This window comes from Rattus rattus, chromosome 6 (assembly GCF_011064425.1).
Source record: "Rattus rattus isolate New Zealand chromosome 6, Rrattus_CSIRO_v1, whole genome shotgun sequence".
Taxonomy (NCBI): Eukaryota; Metazoa; Chordata; class Mammalia; order Rodentia; family Muridae; genus Rattus; species Rattus rattus.
This window is the reverse complement of record NC_046159.1, coordinates 61,600,442-61,620,750: the sequence shown is the minus strand read 5'-3', so window position 1 is coordinate 61,620,750 and position 20,309 is coordinate 61,600,442. Positions and strand designations below refer to the sequence as shown.

Here is a 20,309-nt window from a genome sequence, read left to right as displayed (position 1 = left end):
AGAAGATTAGTTTGTCAGGGTGGAGACCACTCACAGGATCAGGATTTTAGTTTAGTTATTGGCATCACTAATGGGAAATGGGAAGAATGGTAAGGACTTGCCTCAAATTGATGGAAAATTCCTAAGTGAATAATATACTTACTCTCTAGATATCCTAGAGAAGAAAATCATCAGGAGAGAGAACCATGGGAGAAAGTTAACATGAAAACATCAGTTCTCAGCATATCGCTTGGCTTTAAACACAGAGCCCAACATCCTACTCTTGCCTAGTCTTTGCTTCCCCTTACATCTGGTGCATTCTCCAATCCCCCACCCCTAGAAAGAAAGATATACCTTGATACTTTTATTTTTTCTAACGCTCTATTCTGACCTGGACTCTAGCCCTTGTCTTTCTAGGGCTAGAAAGCATGAAACATTGGAGCATGAGTGGCTGTCCATACATGTGGACTTTCTTCACTGCCTTGATCCAGGTATGTATCTTGAGACAAGTCAGTCTAATTTGCTTTAAAAAGCTCTGACATGGGTCTTGGTTTCTGGCCTGGAAGTTCTCAAGCAGAACCAGGTTGCAGTATGTACCACTGACACCTGGATGACACGTTGGCCAGCTTTAAGATGTTTGGTGCTGCATAACCTAGTTCAGTGAAACCACATCTTTTTTTTTTTTTTAATATTTTTGTATAATATTCTTTTTTTTTTTTTTTTTCCGGAGCTGGGGACCGAACCCAGGGCCTTGCGCTTGCTAGGCAAGCACTCTACCACTGAGCTAAATCCCCAACCCCGAAACCACATTTCTGAGGCACTCAGTTCCACACATTAAACCCCAGGGGCTAAAACATGCTCCTCTGTTTATCATGTTGGTCTGAGCCGAAACTAAGTCATCATACTATCTCGTAATCCTTAGGTAGAGACACTTTGTCTAATTAGGCTACAAGGCAATATAGAATCCCATTCTGATCTGTACTTATAACTTGCTAGAGTTAAGAATTATGACTGACTGCCAAGTACAATGGTCAAGATGGCTGACAGCACTGGAAACAGGAAAATGGTCTTGTATACCACCCTTACTCCCTGCCCACCTCCCATACAGAGCACAGGACTGGGTACTCACTTCTCAAGCAGGGTCAGAGCTGTCACAGGGTTCACCCGGAGGTACTTGCAGTTGGGTTGTCCATAGTCGGCAAGGTATGTGGACCAATCCCACTGAATAAAGAGGTCCAATAGCTGAAAAACACCCCAACCCCCATAACAAGGGTTAATAAATAAACAGACAAGGGAAATCAGGACCCCAGAAAATCCATTATTCTTTACTACCAGCTAACTCCTGAGATAGAGAAATGAACATGTTACAAAGGCAAGAACAGCCACACTACAACTAAGTACACGTCAGATGGTAGAGCAGTTTCCACCATACACACAACTAAGTACACGTCAGATGGTAGAGCAGCTTCCACCATACACACAACTAAGTACACGTCAGATGGTAGAGCAGCTTCCACCATACGCACAACTAAGTACACGTCAGATGGTAGAGCAGCTTCCACCATATGCACAACTAAGTACACGTCAGATGGTAGAGCAGTTTCCACCATACGCACAACTAAGTACACGTCAGATGGTAGAGCAGCTTCCACCATACGCACAACTAAGTACACGTCAGATGGTAGAGCAGCTTCCACCATACGCACAACTAAGTACACGTCAGATGGTAGAGCAGCTTCCACCATACGCACAAGGCCATTGCTGAGACTCCATACGAGCAGTGAGCCTCAAAGGCCAGCCTGAGGAGAAACTATTCTGAACTGATCTCAGAGGCAGGACCCATAGTACTCATCCACTTGCTAATCTGAAAAATGCTTATCATGAGTTTTCTGCATACCAAGCTCTACTTAAAGAGCTCAGAATCCAACGATGAGCAAATGAGGGGGTGCAACTCAGGGCTACAATGCAACCACAGTCAGTCAGCACTGGCATTCCCCATGTTCTCACTTTTTAGACTTGCCTTACTGCTGTTGACCCACTGTCCTCAACAGTCTAGGATCAGGTGGCACATTACCTAACATCTCTTCAGTTGACCTTCATCTGGACTTTTCCCACGGCCCTTTCCTTACATGATACTGACATTTTTGAAGAATGTAGTCCCTCGTCTCCACTGTTCCTGCATCTTTGTTTTGTCTGATACCCTCTCAGATCTACAATACATATTCCAATGAGAATTCCACACAAGTGACACCATGTCTTCCTCTGGGGGCTATATCCTGGACTGAGTTATACGTTTTGTTTTTTGTTTTTTCCAAAACTACTACAGAATTTTTATTGTGTTATTTTTAAAAAATTTGCATTTGTTTATTTTGTGTATGAACATGCCAGGCACTGTGTGAAAGTCAGAGAACAACTTGTGAGACTTAGTTTTCTTCTTCCACCATACAGGTTCTGTAGTCCCAACTCAGTTTATCAGGCAGGCAGCTTTCCCTACGTAGCTGAACCCTATTCCATTGTTTTTGATGCAGCAAATCAGACAGATCTGATTCTCATGTCTCTTCTTACCAGTGATGTTAATCTTAACCTTGACTGCTTGGTTCAGGTCATACAAAGGTGAAAGGTATCTCAATGGTAGTCTCATTACTTCTCTCTTTATAATTAACAGATTTCTTGAGGGAGATATCACTCCAAACTATGTAAACCTTCTGGTTCTGCCCAGGCTTTGGCCTGTCATTGTTGAACAGATTTTTCTGTATCTATTGTAGTGTCTGCTCATAGGACTTTCTACTTGTTCCACTCCCTTTCACACTATTAATCCCAAATCTTCTGTGAGAAAAAGCATTGTTTCTTCCTAGTGTTTATCTAATCACACATATCAGTGTGACCTTCTGGGTACTTACTATGGCAGGACATAATCCATTAAGTCATTACTTTGTTGTCTGTTGCTCCACCTTTAGCTACTAGGGGTTCTTTGGTGTTGCTCTCTATATTTTGGGCCTGCCTCTTTTCTATTTTGAATACTTCCTTTCAGGTTCTCCAAGATGTTCCAAGCTTTCATTGCCCCAGACTTTAAAAATCTCTTGTCTGAGGTGCTTTGGTGCTTTCTTGGGAAAAATGGTATTTAGAAGCCAAGATCTGCACAGGGTACACTTGTTTCTGCTGGGCAACGCTTTACTAAAGCCTCTTCAGCAGACAGAGCTAAAGTAAGCATGTGTGTACCTGTACTGCTTTACCCATGGGTGCATATGTCGCAAGGCCACAAGTCCATACTGAGGCCCCCAAGTCTAATATATAACTCAGATTCATTCAGGTCTTGCCCCCCTTTCCTGATTACTTCTTTTTCTACAGGGAGAAGCCTGGTGGTCATTACAGTAGTTGACTTATTCCTTCCATTCCAGCATAAAGTGTTTCAGAGTTGCTAACACACACCATTGTCGGGCACGAGGTTACCAACTAGAACTCAGAGCTTGGACATGGCCCCTGTTTTAGCCCTTGGTGGTTTGCTGTCGCTGAGATAAGCTTTTCCTTCCAGCATGTGCTGTGATGATTTTCATCTGTGTTGTCCTTCTTCTTGCCACTTCTTACACTCACTTACATTCTGCTTAACTTTGAATGTTCACTATGTGGCACATGAAACGAAGCTGTAGCTCTAAAGTGAAAGCCATGTAGGAAGCACAGGAGCGAGGCATGTCTGCTCACACTTACAACCCACAACAGTGATCATTTTGTGTCTGTTGCCCCAGCTGTAGCTTTTAGTGAAGGCTTTCCCACTCTCCCCTCAGCACCTTTTCCATCCCCCTCTGCAGATAGCCCAGCTAGTGTTATTGTGCTTCTGTTTCTTTTGGACAAACAAGCAGATGTATTTTCTCATGCTTTCCTTTTTCTAATATGGAGGGCACACCTTCATAGGTATCCTCCTGCACTTTTCCTCCTATATTTGAACTCAATATCTAAAGCTTTTCTTTATCCAATGATTTAGCATACAAACACTGTGAGGTTTTTGTTTTTTGTTGTTTTGTTTGTTTGTTTGTTTTAAGAGTTGACAGATAACATAGAATGTTTGGGGAGCATTTCACTGCCAAGCTGGGTGATTAAGTACCAATATTTCTGGAGTAGGACATGGTGATAAGATTAGAGATAATTTGATCAAAGGAGAACTCAACCAGTCATTAATGGTACTTTGATCTCAAACAGAGATAATTTGTTTATGATATTCATTCAGAACAGGAGAATTAAACTAAGTAGCAGGTTGTGATATTTTATAAGCTATACAAATTAACATAATAAATCAAATAACAACTATTTAGTATACAGAAATATGAACATATGTGGATGTACATATATGCATATTAGAAGAGACCCGTGTTGAAAGGCTACACTAAGTGGAGAACTTGCTTTGCTGAACACCATATTTCTCCATTACTTTGAGCCTTCCTCTTGTTTAATATCAAGTTGTGATTCTGATTTCAGGATGGCAGGGAGAAAGAGAGAGGCAGAGGACAAGCAATATTTAACAATCATAAGGTATAAGAGTTGGAGATGGCTTCATGGCCTGCATTCTCAAAGAGGCTGTAGCTGTTTCTTTCTTTGTTTTTAAATCTTCACTGACTCTATTTCAGAGTTAGGAGCTCCTCTGAAGCTAGGCCAAACTTAAAGACTTTCTGTTTTGTATTTGTAGCTGAGAGACTAGAAAAATCCAAAGGCAATCAAAAGCAAAATCTTTTTCCAGGTGTAGCTACGTAGACAGAGAAAAAGTGGGTTTCAAGAGCAGGACAAAGGTAAAGCTCCAGGAAAGAACATGGAGTGAGATGGTGTAAAGATAATGCAGGACCTGTTGACCTGTGTAGTGTGACTAGTGCACACACATCTTCAGCATGAAAGATCAATAATTCTGGTAGACGACTTGCTGTGGCTGAAGATGGCAATCCCAAGAAAACTTTACAATCTAGTATTGATCCAAGCTCTCTGGGTACCTGTCTACCTCTTGGGCAGAAAAAACTATACAGCAAGCCTGGTAGAGGGTACAGCCTGTGACCCTCTGGACTCCAGCTAGTTACTGTGCCATTCAGAGATTGCCGATTCATGGGGAAAAGAGGATTGTTGGACGCTTTCTGCCTTCCTAGCTAATTCTTCAGCTATGAACTTCCTCTCCCAGAATGTGATGCTAATAGTCTTCAACTGTCAGTTTGACTGGATTAAGAATCACCTTGCTGTGTCTGTAGTGTATTTCCAGAGTGGTTTAACTCAGCACAGAAGACATGGCACACGTGTAGGTGGATACACACAATGAACCGAAGGGGAAGACGGGAAAAAGCATGATGAGCGCCATCATCTCTGCTTCCTGACTGGGTCAGTGTGACTAGCTGCCTCACGATCATTACAATACTAGAGCCATTCTTATCACACCTTCTCTGCCACAAAGGAGTGTTCTCTCAAATCATAAGCCAAGAGCAAGTAGATATATTTTCTCCTACTTTCCTTTTTCTGATAAGAAGGGTGCACCATGGCTGTTCTCCTGTACTTTTCCTCCTATGGAATTATATTTGAACTTAACATCTAGAAGCTTTTCCTTAATCAATGATTTAGTATATAAACTGTGTGTGTGTGTGTGTGTGTGTGTGTGTGTGTGTGTGTGTGTTTAAATAAACTAGAAGTCATTTTTAAGCAATGAAAGACCAGGGGAGACAATAAAATGCACCTGTATCTTCCTTAGGCTATTTTTGTGAGGTCTTTTGTCATAAGTAGAGTAGCAGCTCCCCAAGGGTAAAACATGACATATATCTCCAGACTTCTCCTCAGCACTGAACAATATACTTCTAGACTCCTAGTGAGGCCTGAATAAACACATATTAAAAGGAATTACAATAGGTGAGCTGACATTTTGTAGCAACAATACTGAGTAGATGATGGGCCAAACTTACAATTTGTTTTCCCAAACCAATTTGATAAAGTGGACCAAGCTAGGGTCCTTCCAGGTGGCACTAGGGGAAGACTACCTGAGGACAAAGGAAGCATCAAACTGAAGGGATGCAGCCATATTGGGAAGGAGCTCAGCCTTGGCTATCTGACTTCAGGGTTCCAAGGGAAGGTACCCGTAAGCACCACAGAAGAGGATGCTGGTCATAGTTGCACAGGCTCCACTAGATAGCATTGGCCCAACCTCAAGTTGGTAAAACCTCCTCCTTCTAGCATGCTGAAAAGATTCCACAAAGAACAAAGAATGGCAGGGACAAAGGTACACAGCGATGGACACCTTGACAGGAGCCCACCCTGCTTCCCATAAGCTTGATTTATTGACAAGTTTTCTCTTAATCAGGCCTACTGATTTCTGCAAAAACTGCTCTGAAAGCAGCAATATCCTTGAGCTGAAAGGAAAACTTGAGTGTGTACCTTATAAACATCCAAAAGAATTCTTCATGCTAAACATGTAATGATAGCATGTCTGTCCAAGATACTTATATAATCCCACAACATTCTAAATATGCTTTATCTTCTCTAAGTACAGTTTCATCACAGAAAGGAGCAGGACCACTACAACACTAGGCAGGAGTTCCTTGCTCACTGACAACCTAACAGGATAAAACTCACCACATCATCATAAGACATTTTTCATAATCTATTACTTTTCAGGAGGCAGCAGGGCATAGTAAGAACAAATGCAGGCTCAGGGTTCCCCAACTGAAGAGTCTGACCACAGAGAAAGCTTCTATCAACATCTGAGGACAGACCAAGAAAAAGACTGCAAAGAAACTGCTGAACAGCAGACCTGACCATGACCCATCTGTGTTTATTGCCAGGATTTCCCCTGACCCCATGCCCTTAGCCATACAATTCAAAGAACAGCTTTGGCTTGCCTCCTGCATGACCTCAGAAATGTTTCCTGATACAGACATCTGGGCAAATGTCAGAAGAGGAATGAATGACTTTAACAAACACACTGCCAACAATGTAGCAGGCACTCCTGCACAGGGGAGAGATATGAGATGCCATGTCTAGTCTTGAATTGAGGCTGGTAAGTGAGCAGATACAGAGTGATGGACACAAGATACTTTATGACACAGTTCACAAGAAGGGCTTCAAGGCCTGAGCCAGACATGTGGGGATTGGCAGGGGTGAGGGGATGCCAGGCAAGAAAACTGACAAGGCTGTTGCTTAAGAGTACTTTGGAAATAACCAGGAGAAAGAAAGCAAGGGACAGATGGCCATGATGTTAAAGGCACTGCGTTTCAGCTGGCAGCCTCTCTACTCTCTGCTATTTTCTAGGGCAGATGGGGGAACTGTAATCACTACCTCCACCCCCTTTTTAAAAAATAAAGTTTTATTGGAACAGAGCTGTGTTTACTAGCTAACATTTTATCTATGGCTGTTTTTGTGTAGTAATAGCTGAAGCCAGTAGCTATGACAAACACTACCACATGCCAGGAAAGCCTAAAGTTGTACTCTTGGGCTTTTCAGAAGTCTAGCTTTAGATCCAAGTCAAGAAGGGCAGTGTGTGTGTGTGTGTGTGTGTGTGTGTGTGTGTGTGTGTGTGTGTGTGTGTTGTCTTTCAACATGTGACATTTCTCATATCTATTAAATTAAAGAAAAGAAGACAGGACACTTAATCATAAGGAGCAGGTAAGAATTTCATTATTTTAACAATGGGCACCAGAATTCCTTTAGGAGAGAGAGTGCTTGAAGAGATTTTCTGTTTGGGCAAGCCCCTCAAGATACAGGAGCATCTGCAGAGAAAGGAGGAGAAATTTGGGCTGCTGGTTAAGAGGCAGAGCAGGAAGAGAGGCAATTTAATGAACATGTGTGAGAAGGGCTAAAAGACATCGCTAATGGTCCTATGGCCTGGGCAACATGGAGACTTGGATACTAAGTAAGGAGTTTTTCTAAAGCATTTCCTATCTAGTTTAGACAGATCTCTGGTTCCCTCCTGATGCTTGAATTAAGGCTGGCAGGCTGGCTGCCCCCTCTCCCCTGCCTCTCTCTGCTTGTATCATCGTGCACAACTAGGTAGCTGCAAGCTTACTACAGAAACAGAAGCCCAGGAGGCACAAAGACGGACAATACACAGGGGCTCACAGCAACCCAGAGGAGGCTTCTGGATTTTCCATGGGTGATAAAACTGGGACTAGAGAACCCTCCAGGGCTCTCTCGATCTCTACTCAAACCTTACAACAATGGTCATGCTGCAGGCTGGCTCCAGGAGCTTCTAGGAGGGTCTCCCCCACCTCCTTTCCTCCTCAGGGGAAAAAGATAGTCATGGGTGTGTGGCTGCTTTCTTACTGGTCCCATAACCCTACCACTCGGATGTTGGCATCAGGAAGCTCTGTCTAGGTAGCAACAGCATTTTCTCCCGAAAGAAAACAATATGTCCAGAAACATTTATTTATTTCAATGATAAATGTTTCTAGGTTGCCTGTCTAAGCCTTTCCCTTTTAAGGCTATCTTGGCAGAGCAAGACTGAAAGTGTCCCCCACAGTTGTCTCCAGCTGGGGCCTGCATCAGCTTCTGGGGGGACCTAGAATACTCCTTGTGATGCTGCTCAGTGGCTGTGTCTTACTAACTACAGCATCCATTTTGTGGAGGGAACAAAGGCAGGGCCTTTCCAGTATACTATTGTTTGGGTTAGGGACTCTAATAGAGTTGTTAACTGAACTTACACACATTCCCCAGCCAAAAGGTTTAGGAGCATCTCTGCAAAGGAACCATAGGCAGATGGTGGTTTCAACAGTGTAAGTGTAAGCAAGCATCAGAACAATGGCAGCACTCAACAGTTCAAACCACAGTGCAAACTGTAGCACCCCCTTTAGACAGGAAATCCACTGGATATGCCAATCAGCCCTTAAAATTGAAATGATCAGAAAATATAGTTAAAATATGAGCTATGAGTAATGAACTTTTCTTAGCCTATATAAAAATACATGCCTTGAAATATTAACTAGCAAGTATCCATATGCAAATAAATGTGCACACACACATGTACATGTATGCACACATACACAGAGGTCTGTAAAGGCGATGATAGTGCTCTATACCAAACTGTAGAGGGGAATAAGATATGGATTGGAATATATTTTTTATTTACTAGTATTTATAGTTGATTAATAAATTGTCATAAATATACATGAAGGGTGAATCTTTGAATTTTATTTTACCAATGGTGGTTCTCAGTGACAAGTCTGGAGAAACTGGCTGAATATGCAAGGAAAACTATCATAACCAAGTATTTTGGAGCAACCTGCAATCTCAACACTTTGGTGGCTAAGGAGGGGGGCATCATGATTTCAAGACTAGTATGGGCTACACACTGAGTTACAGGACAGGCTGGGTTACATAATAAGACTCTGTCAAGAAACAAAAGAAAAGAAGCAAGGAAACTATCACAAAGTCATTTGAATGTTTTTGGTCCTTTTCATAGACATGTAAATTAAGGAAAAGCTGTAAACCTTCTGTGGGTCACAATTACAAATCCCAGCCCAGGCACTTTCTCTAGGCCTAAGAAAGCATGCCTAACACTAAAAGATAGTAAAGTAGAGAATGCTCTTACACACTGGTAAGCTGAGAATAAATATAGCCCAGGAAATACAGTTGGTTCTGGCCAGAAGGCTAGTGAGTGACTGCTAACTTCCTGAACCCTTTGTTTCCTCATTTGAGGAGATAGAGCTGAATAAAACTGAATTTGGAATTCCACTGCCATAATTTGGAACTAATCAATAGACTGATTAAAGAACCAAGAGATGCTTTGTCTCTACTCAGAAAACTCCAGTTTCATAAGGAATCTTCCCCTCACACCTGCAGTATATTAGCATTACTTCCTGGGAACACTAGAATGTTATCCTTACAGAGTTAAGACATTTTCTCTTCCTTTTAATTATAGTTGCTAATTATATTTTAGTCCTAATTATTATTTTAAATTAAATATAATTTAATTATATGTGTGTGTTCATATTTCCCTCAAGTTCACTTTGGAAACAGGTGATAAAACACCTTGCTAAAAAGTTCTAACTAGCCTAGCACCTGCCCTTGAGAATCAAAGATGACACCCAGACATCAAGTTTTATTTGTGAAATTCTCAGTGAGGAAGAATGAGAATTCAAAAGATTGACAATTCCATTCTGTTGGAACAAAGGGAAGGAAACAGGGAATTGCAAGCAAACTGACTAATAGAAGCCAAGAGCAGAAGTAGGAGGAGCAGAGAGACCAGCTAATGGGAACATCTATCACAGGGCAGATGCTAGGTATGTATCTTGCTTACTTATGTCATTTAATGCTCAGGAAAACCAAAAGTCACAGGCATCACTGCCGTTTAGTAAACAGAAATGAAACCTGTGAAGGACTAAATATGGATTGATGAGGTGGGGTGATAATTCAGTGGTAAAAATCTTGCCATTCAAATATGAAGACCTGAGTTTTATATGGTCCTTACAACCCATATAAAAGCTGGGAACACTGAAATAGGAGGTGCAGAAAGGAGAATACCTAGAAACTTGATGCACATTAATGAGCAACAAGAGACCCTTTCTAAACAAGGTAAGAACTGACACCCAAAGTTGTCCTCTGCCCTTCACATGAGTGCTATATTATTCATGCTGTTTTAATTCTTATCTATTGCCACCATAAGACAATGTGACAAGGGCAATTTATAAAGAGTCTATTGGGGATTATAGTTCAGAGGGTGAGTCTATGGCCATCATGGTGGGGAGCAATGAAGCAGACACATGGTGCAGGAGCAGCAAATGAGAGCTTACATCTTGCTCACAAACATGAGCAGAAAGAGGGCAAGCTAATTGGATTTTGAAATCTTGAAGCCCAGCCCTGGTGACACACCTCCTCCCTAATCCTTTTTGGGTCATCGATGTAGAACTTCTGAACAGTTTCAACAACATAACCCAGAGAGGGGACAGTATCACCAAGTACCTTCTCATGCCTAGCTCTGCAAGGCTAAATATTGAGTGTTAAGAGTACCAGCTCTTTCCTCCTACCCACCTGCTGGGCTGCCGATGTCCAAGATTAGTTAGTGGTACTCCCTACATTGCTTCTCAACCCTGCTGCCAAGGACTATTCAGCACAAGACTTCTCAGGCTATGTCTACTTAGACCATCAGCAGCGAGAAGGTTCTGCCTGTCTACCAAGATCCTATGGAGCATTGGTGCAGTGGTACGTGTTTACATAGATGAGTTTACTAGAGTCTTCCACAATTCTATGGAAGTCAGCAATGACCCGTTTTATAGATGTCAATAAGAGAGTTAAGTGACCCACCCAAGATCATTAATTTAGTAAACAAGAGGGTGTCATCTTTAATTTAAAAGTTTCTAACTCCAAGTGACACCCTTTTATAATGCAACTAACGTCTGGGAGGAAAAAGATAACAATGGCTAAGGTTCCTCCCTGTCCCATAACTGTTTGCAGTTGTTCTACTTTCCGGAAAAGTAGACAATAACCCCTGAGTTCTTTCTGTCCATCTTTTGCTTCAGATATGGCTAGCACATAGTGTAACTCACTAGTTAACAACAAAGGAACCAGATGGCTACACATATTAGTGAGGGAAGTATGTATTTAACTCTTGATACTATGCAGGCTTCTAGAATGTGCTAAGAGCTGGACAGACACCTGACTTGCCCAGTCTCTGCAAGAGCTGGGATTTGATAGGTGCCTAGAGCAGAGCAGTGAAGCCCCAGGAAACAATGGAAGCCCACATGTGGAGAGTGCAGGGGATGGGGTGAGTGTAAACTGTAGAGCCAAGGGTCCTTCCCTAATCTAGCTAGTAAGCCTTAGTTAACTGAGGCTTAGTAACAAAAAGGCAGCTGTATGAGCCATCCCCAGGGGAGGCAGGAATCTTCCAAAGACTCTGCTGGGCACCTAATTGACTTAGATGGTTAGATTTCTATATAACTTCGCTCAGCACTATATTCACCCCCAAGTAGCTCAAAGGCAGCGCACACAGCATACCTAGTAGGTCAGTGTTTACAAAATACCTTGGCCAAGTGGTCCAATTTTCTGAAAGACTCTTCAGCAATGTGTGTATCTGTGTACATGCACATATGAAACATGTACATGTGTGTGGGAGGGTGGAGGAAGTGAGGAGAAACACCTTTGATTCTCTTTCTGTCCTTGTTCACTGAATTCTCATAGGTGAGGGCAGGACTGTGTGGCAGATTCAGTGACCAATGGTAGTCTCACAGAATGATGTCTTTGGAATTATCTTCTTTGTGGGACAAATGGCCTCTTCCCCTATCATCATAACTGTCCTTCCTTTATTTCTAAGAATCTCTTTTGAAAACTGTCCTCATGCCAGAAATGATCACATCATTTCTCCAAATTGTCCTCTGAGAATTTTGTCTGCCATGCTTGGAACACTCAGGATGTTCTCTGTTTGTGCCACACTACTGCTCTCTTGGATATCAACCTTCTCTGGACATCTTCCTTTGCTAGCTTTAGACATCATCCCATAGCTTCTGACTGTAATGTAGAAGGCAGACGACCAGCACTGTAGCCCTGGGCCTATTTCTTGCAAGTACCCTTGCTCATGAGGGCTCTTCTAGAGCCTACTTTCATTGACAAAGAACATAGACTCTCTTCCAGCTCTAAGATTCTAAAACCAATAAGCCTTTCTAGGAAACAGATGGCTGCAATAGCATAGTTCTCCTATGTAGCAGGGATGCTGCTTGTGAGGAGCTACAAGAAGTGTGCCATTCTTTCTCTTCCTTTCCTTCAGGATGGAAGGGACTAAGGGCCAGAGTCACCATGACTGGGCCACAACCAGAGCCCAAGTCCTGATTTTGTTTAACCTTTTTTGTCTAAGAATACAACTTAAACGACTGGTAGAGAACTGAAATACTTAAGAACATGATATCTATCTAGCTTTTTTTTTTCATTTTTATTGGATATTTTCTTTATCTACATTTCAAATATTATCCCCCCTTCCCATATTCCCCTCCGGAAACACCCTATCTAATTCCCCCACCCCTGCCTCCATGAGGGTGCTCCCCAACCCACCCACCCTCTCCCTCTTGCCTCTCTGCCCTGGCATTCCCCTATACTAGGACATCAAGCCTTCAAAGGACCAAGGGCCTTTCCTTCCATTGATGTCCAACAAGGCCACCCTCTGCTACACATGTGGCTAGAGCCATGGGTCTCTCCATGTATACTCTTTGGTTGATGGTTTAGCCCCTGGGAGCTCTAAGGGGTCTGGTTGGTTGGTATTGTTCTTCTTCCAATGGGGTTGCAAACTCCCTCAGCTATCTCAGTCCTTTCTCTAACTCCTCCATTGGGGACCCTATTCTCAGTCCAATGGTTTGCTGAGAGCATCTGCCTCTGTATTTGTCAGGCTCTGGCAGAGCCTCTCAGGAGACAGCTATATCAGGCTCCTGTCAGCATGCACCTCTTGGCATCCCCAATAGTGACTGGGTTTGGTGACTGCATGTGGGATGGATCCCATGTGTGGCAGTCTCTGGATGGCCCTTTCTATTCTCTATATAGCTATATCAGATACCTAGAGAGGTGACAGAGAATGACAGGGAATTTTACTTCCTGTTTTAAAATTAAGTAATAAGTAAGTATGCTGAGTGTTGAGGCACATGCCTGTAATACTAACATTTGTGGTTTTTAGTTCAAAGCCAACATGGACTACACAAACCCCAAACTACAAAAAGTGCACAAAATCCATGTTGCTCTTAGAGAATAATTAAATGCCAATAGTTATGTCTGTTCTACATAAGCACTGAGGAAAAGAGAGTAACCCATCTCTACACCCTTACCTCACATGTTCTCATGACTACTTGGCATCTGCTATGGATTCTTACATATCTCTCTCTCTCTCTCTCTCTCTCTCTCTCTCTCTCTCACACACACACACACACAAAGAGAGAGAGAGACAGAGACAGAGACACACACACAGACACACACAGAGACAGAGAGAGACACACACACACAGACACACACACAGACACACACACACACCACATACACACAGAGACACTCACACACAGACACACACACACCACACACACACCACACACACAGACACACAGACATACACAGACACACACACCACTGTGAGTAACTTTCCACAAGTTACTTTTCTATCCTTTCTTGTATTTTCCAGACCTATCCATTTTGATCAGTTCAAATTTGTTTTTTCATTTAAACTATTTACTAGTACTCTTTAGAATATAAGAATATCAAAACATACTACAATATGCTTCTCAGCTTGTTTTTGGTGAAGAGTTGCCCAAGTGTGTTCTGAATGGCAAGGGGATGTAATTAATGTCTGCTGGCACTCAGGGCAGACAGCAGGTTAGGTGAGTGTGGTAAGAAGACTGTCACCACATTTATGATGTAAAAAATGTCAGGCCAGTGTTGTAAGCAATTACACTTGATTCACAGTGAGTGACACAGAGAAAATGCAGGTATCAGTCCAGACCTAGAACTTAGGGAGATGACTGAAAGGGTCCTTCTATCCTTGGAAGTGAACACACAGAAACATACAATAAAGACCCAGTGGGAAGCCTGTGCTGACCAGAATGAAGATGATCACAAGAATACCTCCTCTGAAGTAAGAAGTGAGGGTTACATTCCCACTTGAGAATCCTTAGGATTGGTCCCATCTTCAGAGACTCTTCTAAGGAATGGAAGCCCGAGTTGGAGTGACGGGAAAGCTCTGCTTTCGGGGCTCCCTTCCTTGACCATATTGCCTCTGAGACTCCCCTAGAAGCAACAGTGCCTGTTAGCCAGCAACTGAGCTAGGTAGGTAGAAGAAATAGGAAGAAAGAAGAAGCGAGCTTTAAATCACTTGTTCTCAGAAGTCTGAGGAGAAATCTGTAAGCATGAACTGAATATCTTCTTAGGTGGCTAGAGCAGTAGGCATTTACTTTTTGAAGTTATGAGGATTTTGATCCAGCATTTTACCTGTGTGCTTATTATCTCCTCATCAGAGCATGGTCTGTTATGGGGGTTCAGTTAAGTCATTAGGGATTTCTGAATCATGAATTTGATGAGTTTTTGTTACAACCTGCCCCCATCAAACTAGGATCTGAAAAGAGGTACAGTAAGTGAAAGCATACTTGAATGCTATCACAGTTGTCAGCATGGCCACCGCAGAGGTGTCATTATTAATCAAAGGCCCCACTGCCCTCTGTGAACCTAACAGGGACAGGAAGCTCTTTGACTTCTGCTTCAATGTAACAGCAAACCAAGCCCCTGGCTCTCACCCAGGCTACAACTCCCTTTCCCATCCCGTCCATGTTCTTTGGACCAGAGCCATCTGGACACTCTGCAGATTACATGACTTGTTCCTGGGAATTGAGTTCCATCAAGGAAGGACCTAGCATGTGCCAGGCCATCAGTACAGGGTTTTAAGGGAGCATCCCCAGTTTAGATAGTACAAGGATGAACAGTATATATGTTACCTGTGATTTCTCCCATGTTTACAAGAAAGTCAACACAGAGTACAGACCAAGGTGATACTGGAAAATGACTACCTTATTCTAGCTAGTCCCCTTGTGTAGTAGTCCTTTCCATATTATGACAGTCCATGTTTCTGACTTGAAGATGTCACCCTTACCTAAGTTTCTGCACTAGCTTTTAAAGTCCTGTTCCTACATGACTCACAATACTGAGTTGGAGATTGATGTGTGTAGGTGGCTATGATGCCTTCAGTGATGCTGGCAAGCTGTTCTGAGGCCATCTCTGACATTCTGCCTAGGGGCTGCAGTCAGCTAATGCTTCTAATACTTTCTCGGAATTCACATGCTCTGGGATCCATTACTAACTTCTTTAAAGTGGAAATAACTGGGCTTGATGAAGTGCTCCATAGAGCCTGGCATCTAGCAAAGGTCAGCCTACATCAGCAAAGACGACAGCACAGACAGTGAAGATGGCAGACATCCCCACACCTTACTTATACTTTTTCTGATTTAGAAAGACTTCTTTTCATTTCTCCTGTCAGATCCTGGAAAAACCTTCTTCCAGACTCTGGGACCCACTGCATTGCTGGTACAATGATCTGAAATTACTAGCTACTTCTTTGGCCTAGTCTCCTTTGGAAGACTACAAAATCCTCTTATCAGTGCATTTTTCCCTGGTTCTACCTGTACAGAGATCTAGACCCATGGGAGTTTAGGACACTGTGTGTGTGTGTGTGTGTGTGTGTGTGTGTGTGTCTGTCTGTTTGTCTGTCTGTCTGTCTGTCTGTCCTACTTTCTGACCCCCCCAAGAGGTACCAAACATAATACCAAGGGGATTTTATAGCTAAAGGGTGTGCCTTTTTAGATGCTCAGTACTTTTGACTTCTTTTACCACCTGCAACAGTCAAATGATCAAAGTCTGTGCTTTCTGTATAGCTGTTAATGGGCAAGGAGTTCTAGAGGCTAACTCAAGATAAATACTTGCGGTGCCAACTAGTTCTATATCAACTTGATGCAAGCTGGAGTTATCTGAAAGAAGGAAAGATCAGTTGAGAAAATGCATCCATAACATGCGGCTGTAGGGCATTTTCTTGATCAGTGATCAATGGAGGAGGGACCAGTCCATGTGGGTGGTGTCATCCCTGGGTTGGTGGTCCTGGGTTCTATAAGAAAGTAGGCTGAACAAGCCATGGAAAGCAAGCCAGGAAGCAGCTCCCCTCTGTGGCTTCTGCAGCAGTCCTGCTTCCAGGATTCCTGCGCTGTTGAGTTCCTGTCCTGACTTCCTTTGATGATAAACTATGATGTAAAAGTGTAAGCCAAATAAACCTTTCCTCCCCAACTTGCACTTTTTCATGGTGTTTCATCACAGCAATAGAAACCCTGAATAATATACTTGCCCAGGACAATTTGCTGAACCTTAATCAAGTCTAGATCTTGGAGCACCCATTATGCATCCACTTGCAAGAAGTTAGGCCTGAAGTACAGCAGAAGTCTCCCCATATAGATAGTTCTGGCCCAGCAGAAGTGAGAGTTGTCTACACCCCTATTTTTTCTTTAGGCTGTTCAGGGTCAGCTATTGCATTCTCCTACCCGGGTATTAAATACTGCCTCTATATATTTCTTAGAAATTCTCTTGGCGGAGTGGGTTGAACTACAGAGTTCAGCCCAGTGGATGAATTTGCACTGGGCTGAACACCATAGCACAGCCCTACAATTGAGGCAGGGTCCCACAGGAGACACTATCCTCAGCTCTTTCTGATGTCAGCACAGCTCCTGTCCATCCTCTTGTTTCAATTATATCACAGATAATTTCACTGCTCAGCTGTGAGCAATTTGAGGGCATGCCCATTTTTGTCTTTGCTTGTTAGCCCTGTGGTAGGGAGTGAAGGAGTTCAGTGAGGGCTGCTGACTTGGGATTGAGAGTACCACAGAAGGTTAGTGTCCTGGCCCAGCTCTGAGTGCCTGGCAGCAAACATCTTTCACCTCTCGTGCTAACCCTGCTTTCCCAAGGTTAGTTCCAGGATCTGGCTCATGTGGCGCTGGTCTCCAATCTTTTGTAGTGGTTCTTCATCTCTAACAGGCAAATAATGGGTGGAAAGGCTCAGCCACAGGAGATTGGACAGTTTACAGTTGGCCAGGCCAAGATTAGTGTGAGCACAACATATGCCAGGTTCATTGGAAGTTACATTTCCCTTTTGTTTACACATTGTAGAAGAGAAGGCCAGAAGGGGGGGGCGGGGGGAGCAGGTGACCTCCTGTTAACCTCGATGTCTGCTAGAGGCTGCTGCCCTCACCTCTGAATGAACTTTCAGATTATCTCACACAAGATTCACCTTGCGCTGAACTTGTACGCCTGCTCTGAAGGCCCCAGTCACGTAGCTGTGATTAAACATTACAGAGTGGCCATAAATTTACAGAAGTATTATTGTGGCTTGCTTTCCTTTCTTCTTTGGGAGAGGAAGAGAGCAATGGGTTTGGAACAGTGGGGGAGTTTAAAAAAGGAAGTCCATAGTCAAACAAACAGTTCCTTTTTGCAGTTCTGAACAAAGAAGAAAACAAGGCATAGGTGTCCCAGAAAGAAAAGGAGAAACATTTGGATAGTCAGGAGAGAAGTCAGAGCTCTAGAGGGCTGCAGAGTCCTGTACTTAGTAGCAGAGCTGTGGCGCTCGAGGTCCTATTTCTAGCAACCTCAAAGTTCACTGGGGACACAGACTGGTCTGCCCTGAAGGGACCCTTGAGAGAGAGGGATACTTTCCCTTGGGCTTGCTACGTGGTTCAGGCAAGTGACAGGGAAAGAGGTGAGAAAGAGGAGGCTGCAAGATTTTTTTTCTTTAAGCTGCTATGATGAGGAAGCCCAACATCTGGGACATTTCAGCAGAGATGGGACCATGTTCTCGAGGAAACATCCAAAGCTGACCAGATAACCCAAGAACACTTATTTCTGTGAGTCACTGTTTTATACTTAAAGTAGAAAAACAAAGTACCTCATGGAAAGTTTGCTAAACTCTCTAGAATTCTGAAGCCAAGAGGTCCCTACAACCAGCCTGTGTTGCCCATGAGACAATGAGACTTCTACAACTAGGAAAGGCCAGGGAGTATTCTATTTGATCCAAAAGAATTGTAAAAAGTAGTCAGGAAGCCCAGACTGAGGTGACAGGAACTGGTCAGCAAAGCTACCTTTTCAATGAGTTGTCTTGTCTCTACGTCCACAGCAGTGACAGGATGCTAAAGAAGCTCACTGTTTCCATAGCTGGTCCAGCAAAGCCCAGACAGGGTCTATCTACATAAGGACGGCAGCCAATGGCTTAGCTTAGTGTTGCCTTTCGGCAAGATCTTTCACTTCTGAGAAGATCTAGAGTCTCCAACAGGAGTCCACCAGGAGTCAGGCACTGGCCAGGAAGTGCTCAGGCTCTGTCTGATATACAGAGCTGTGGCAGGCAACAAGATGGCCATGGTGTTAAGGGATGTTTGAGAGATAGATTTAAGTTGAGTGCAGGAGTTCTGAGGTCAAGCTCTGTTCACAGGAAATTACATAGGTGGAGGCAGGGATGTGGGAATCCTGGGGAGGCTGAGGACAAGCAGGGTGCTGCAATGAAGCAAGGTGCAGCCTTAAGTCAGGCAAATAATCACACAAACACATTGGTACCAGCCAAGGGCACAGAGACAGGCTTTGTGAGTCAGCTAGATACTGGCAGGCTACATAGAAAGAGGAAAGGCAACTCATGCCAAAGAGAACTAGGAAATAGACTAGACTTTGGGTGGGAACATGGAAGAAAAATCTCAATAAAATTGATTTTTGTTGAGAGCCAAAGTGGACCAGGTACTACATCATTATCATATAGTACCATGTGTTATAAGTATAGCCACACTTAACTAATCACATACAGTGACTGAGCATTTGCAATTTAAGAATCACACTGCTAGTAAGCAGAAGTCAGAATTTGACTCCAGGTATACTTGATTTGATGCATAGGTAAATCTAAGAGGAGAATTCTGAAAACAGAATTAATACACCAGAGTTTATGTCAGTCAGACTAAGCTCCCCCATGGTTCTTTAGAGCCAGCTGAAGGCTCTCCCCCTTCTAGGAACCCAGAACTCTACCTGTATTCACTGTGTGGAAAATGCTCTTACATAGGTTCCCACTCCTCTGCTGCTCACAACTGACAATTCCAGTAAACCAGAGAAACCTGAGCATTTTGTGTCTGTAACCTCCAGAATAACTTTGAGGGCCAAGGCCCACACTGTCAGACCTCAATATACTGTGTCTAAAGTCCTAGAAACTAAAACAAAACTCTTGATATTCTACTGCTTTTGTGTTTCTTCTTTTATTCAAATTATTAGTTTTCTTGTGTACTTCTATAAAAAACATACATGCTTTAAAAACATTAGAAAACATTTTAACACAAAAGCATGATGGGAAGTGATCATAATTTTATCTCCAGGGTATAATAAAAGTCAACAATTTCACGTCTGGCTTTTAAGAATTTTTTCTTACCCAAAAATAGAGCATATTATACATGCTGCCAAAAGCTGATTCCCTGAATACAACACGCCTTTCGCAGGGAGCTAGTGCAGCATGGATGCCTTTCGCACACATGTAGATGATGCAGTAGGGATGCGTTCTGCATACAGATTTTTGATGTAGACTATCTCATCATTTTGATAGATTCAGGTCGTTTGTTTTTAATGGCTAACTAAACTGAACACATCCCTTTTTGATGGATATTGCCCCCAGTCCTTTCCTCTATTATCCAGTGCCTTGATAGAAACACGTAAAATATATCTTTGTATATTTCTTTAATAATTCCATCAAAGATGACAATATGAGTGGGGTGGAAACAGGAAGGCCCCAAAAGCTGACTGGCCAGTCAGCATAGCCAATCAGTGACCTTCAGGCTCAGTAAGAGACCCTGTTTAAAGGTGGAGAAGGAATC

At 42.9% G+C, this 20,309-nt stretch overlaps 1 protein-coding gene across 3 annotated transcripts in view; it reads right to left on the bottom strand.

Annotated features, from left to right (window-relative positions):
- The window catches only part of Exoc6b (exocyst complex component 6B), a 446,009-nt gene that overhangs the window by 5,899 nt on the left and 419,801 nt on the right, over window positions 1-20,309 (bottom strand). The window contains exons 21-22 of one of the 3 annotated variants that reach the window (XM_032906207.1): window positions 1,109-1,221; window positions 143-154 (exon numbers count right to left, since the gene is read on the bottom strand). In XM_032906207.1, coding sequence (XP_032762098.1) covers window positions 143-154; window positions 1,109-1,221 — 125 coding nt within the window. Of the gene's footprint in view, window positions 1-142; window positions 155-1,108; window positions 1,222-20,309 lie in introns of those variants that run through there. The other 2 variants (XM_032906208.1, XM_032906209.1) reach the window with 2 other exon arrangements.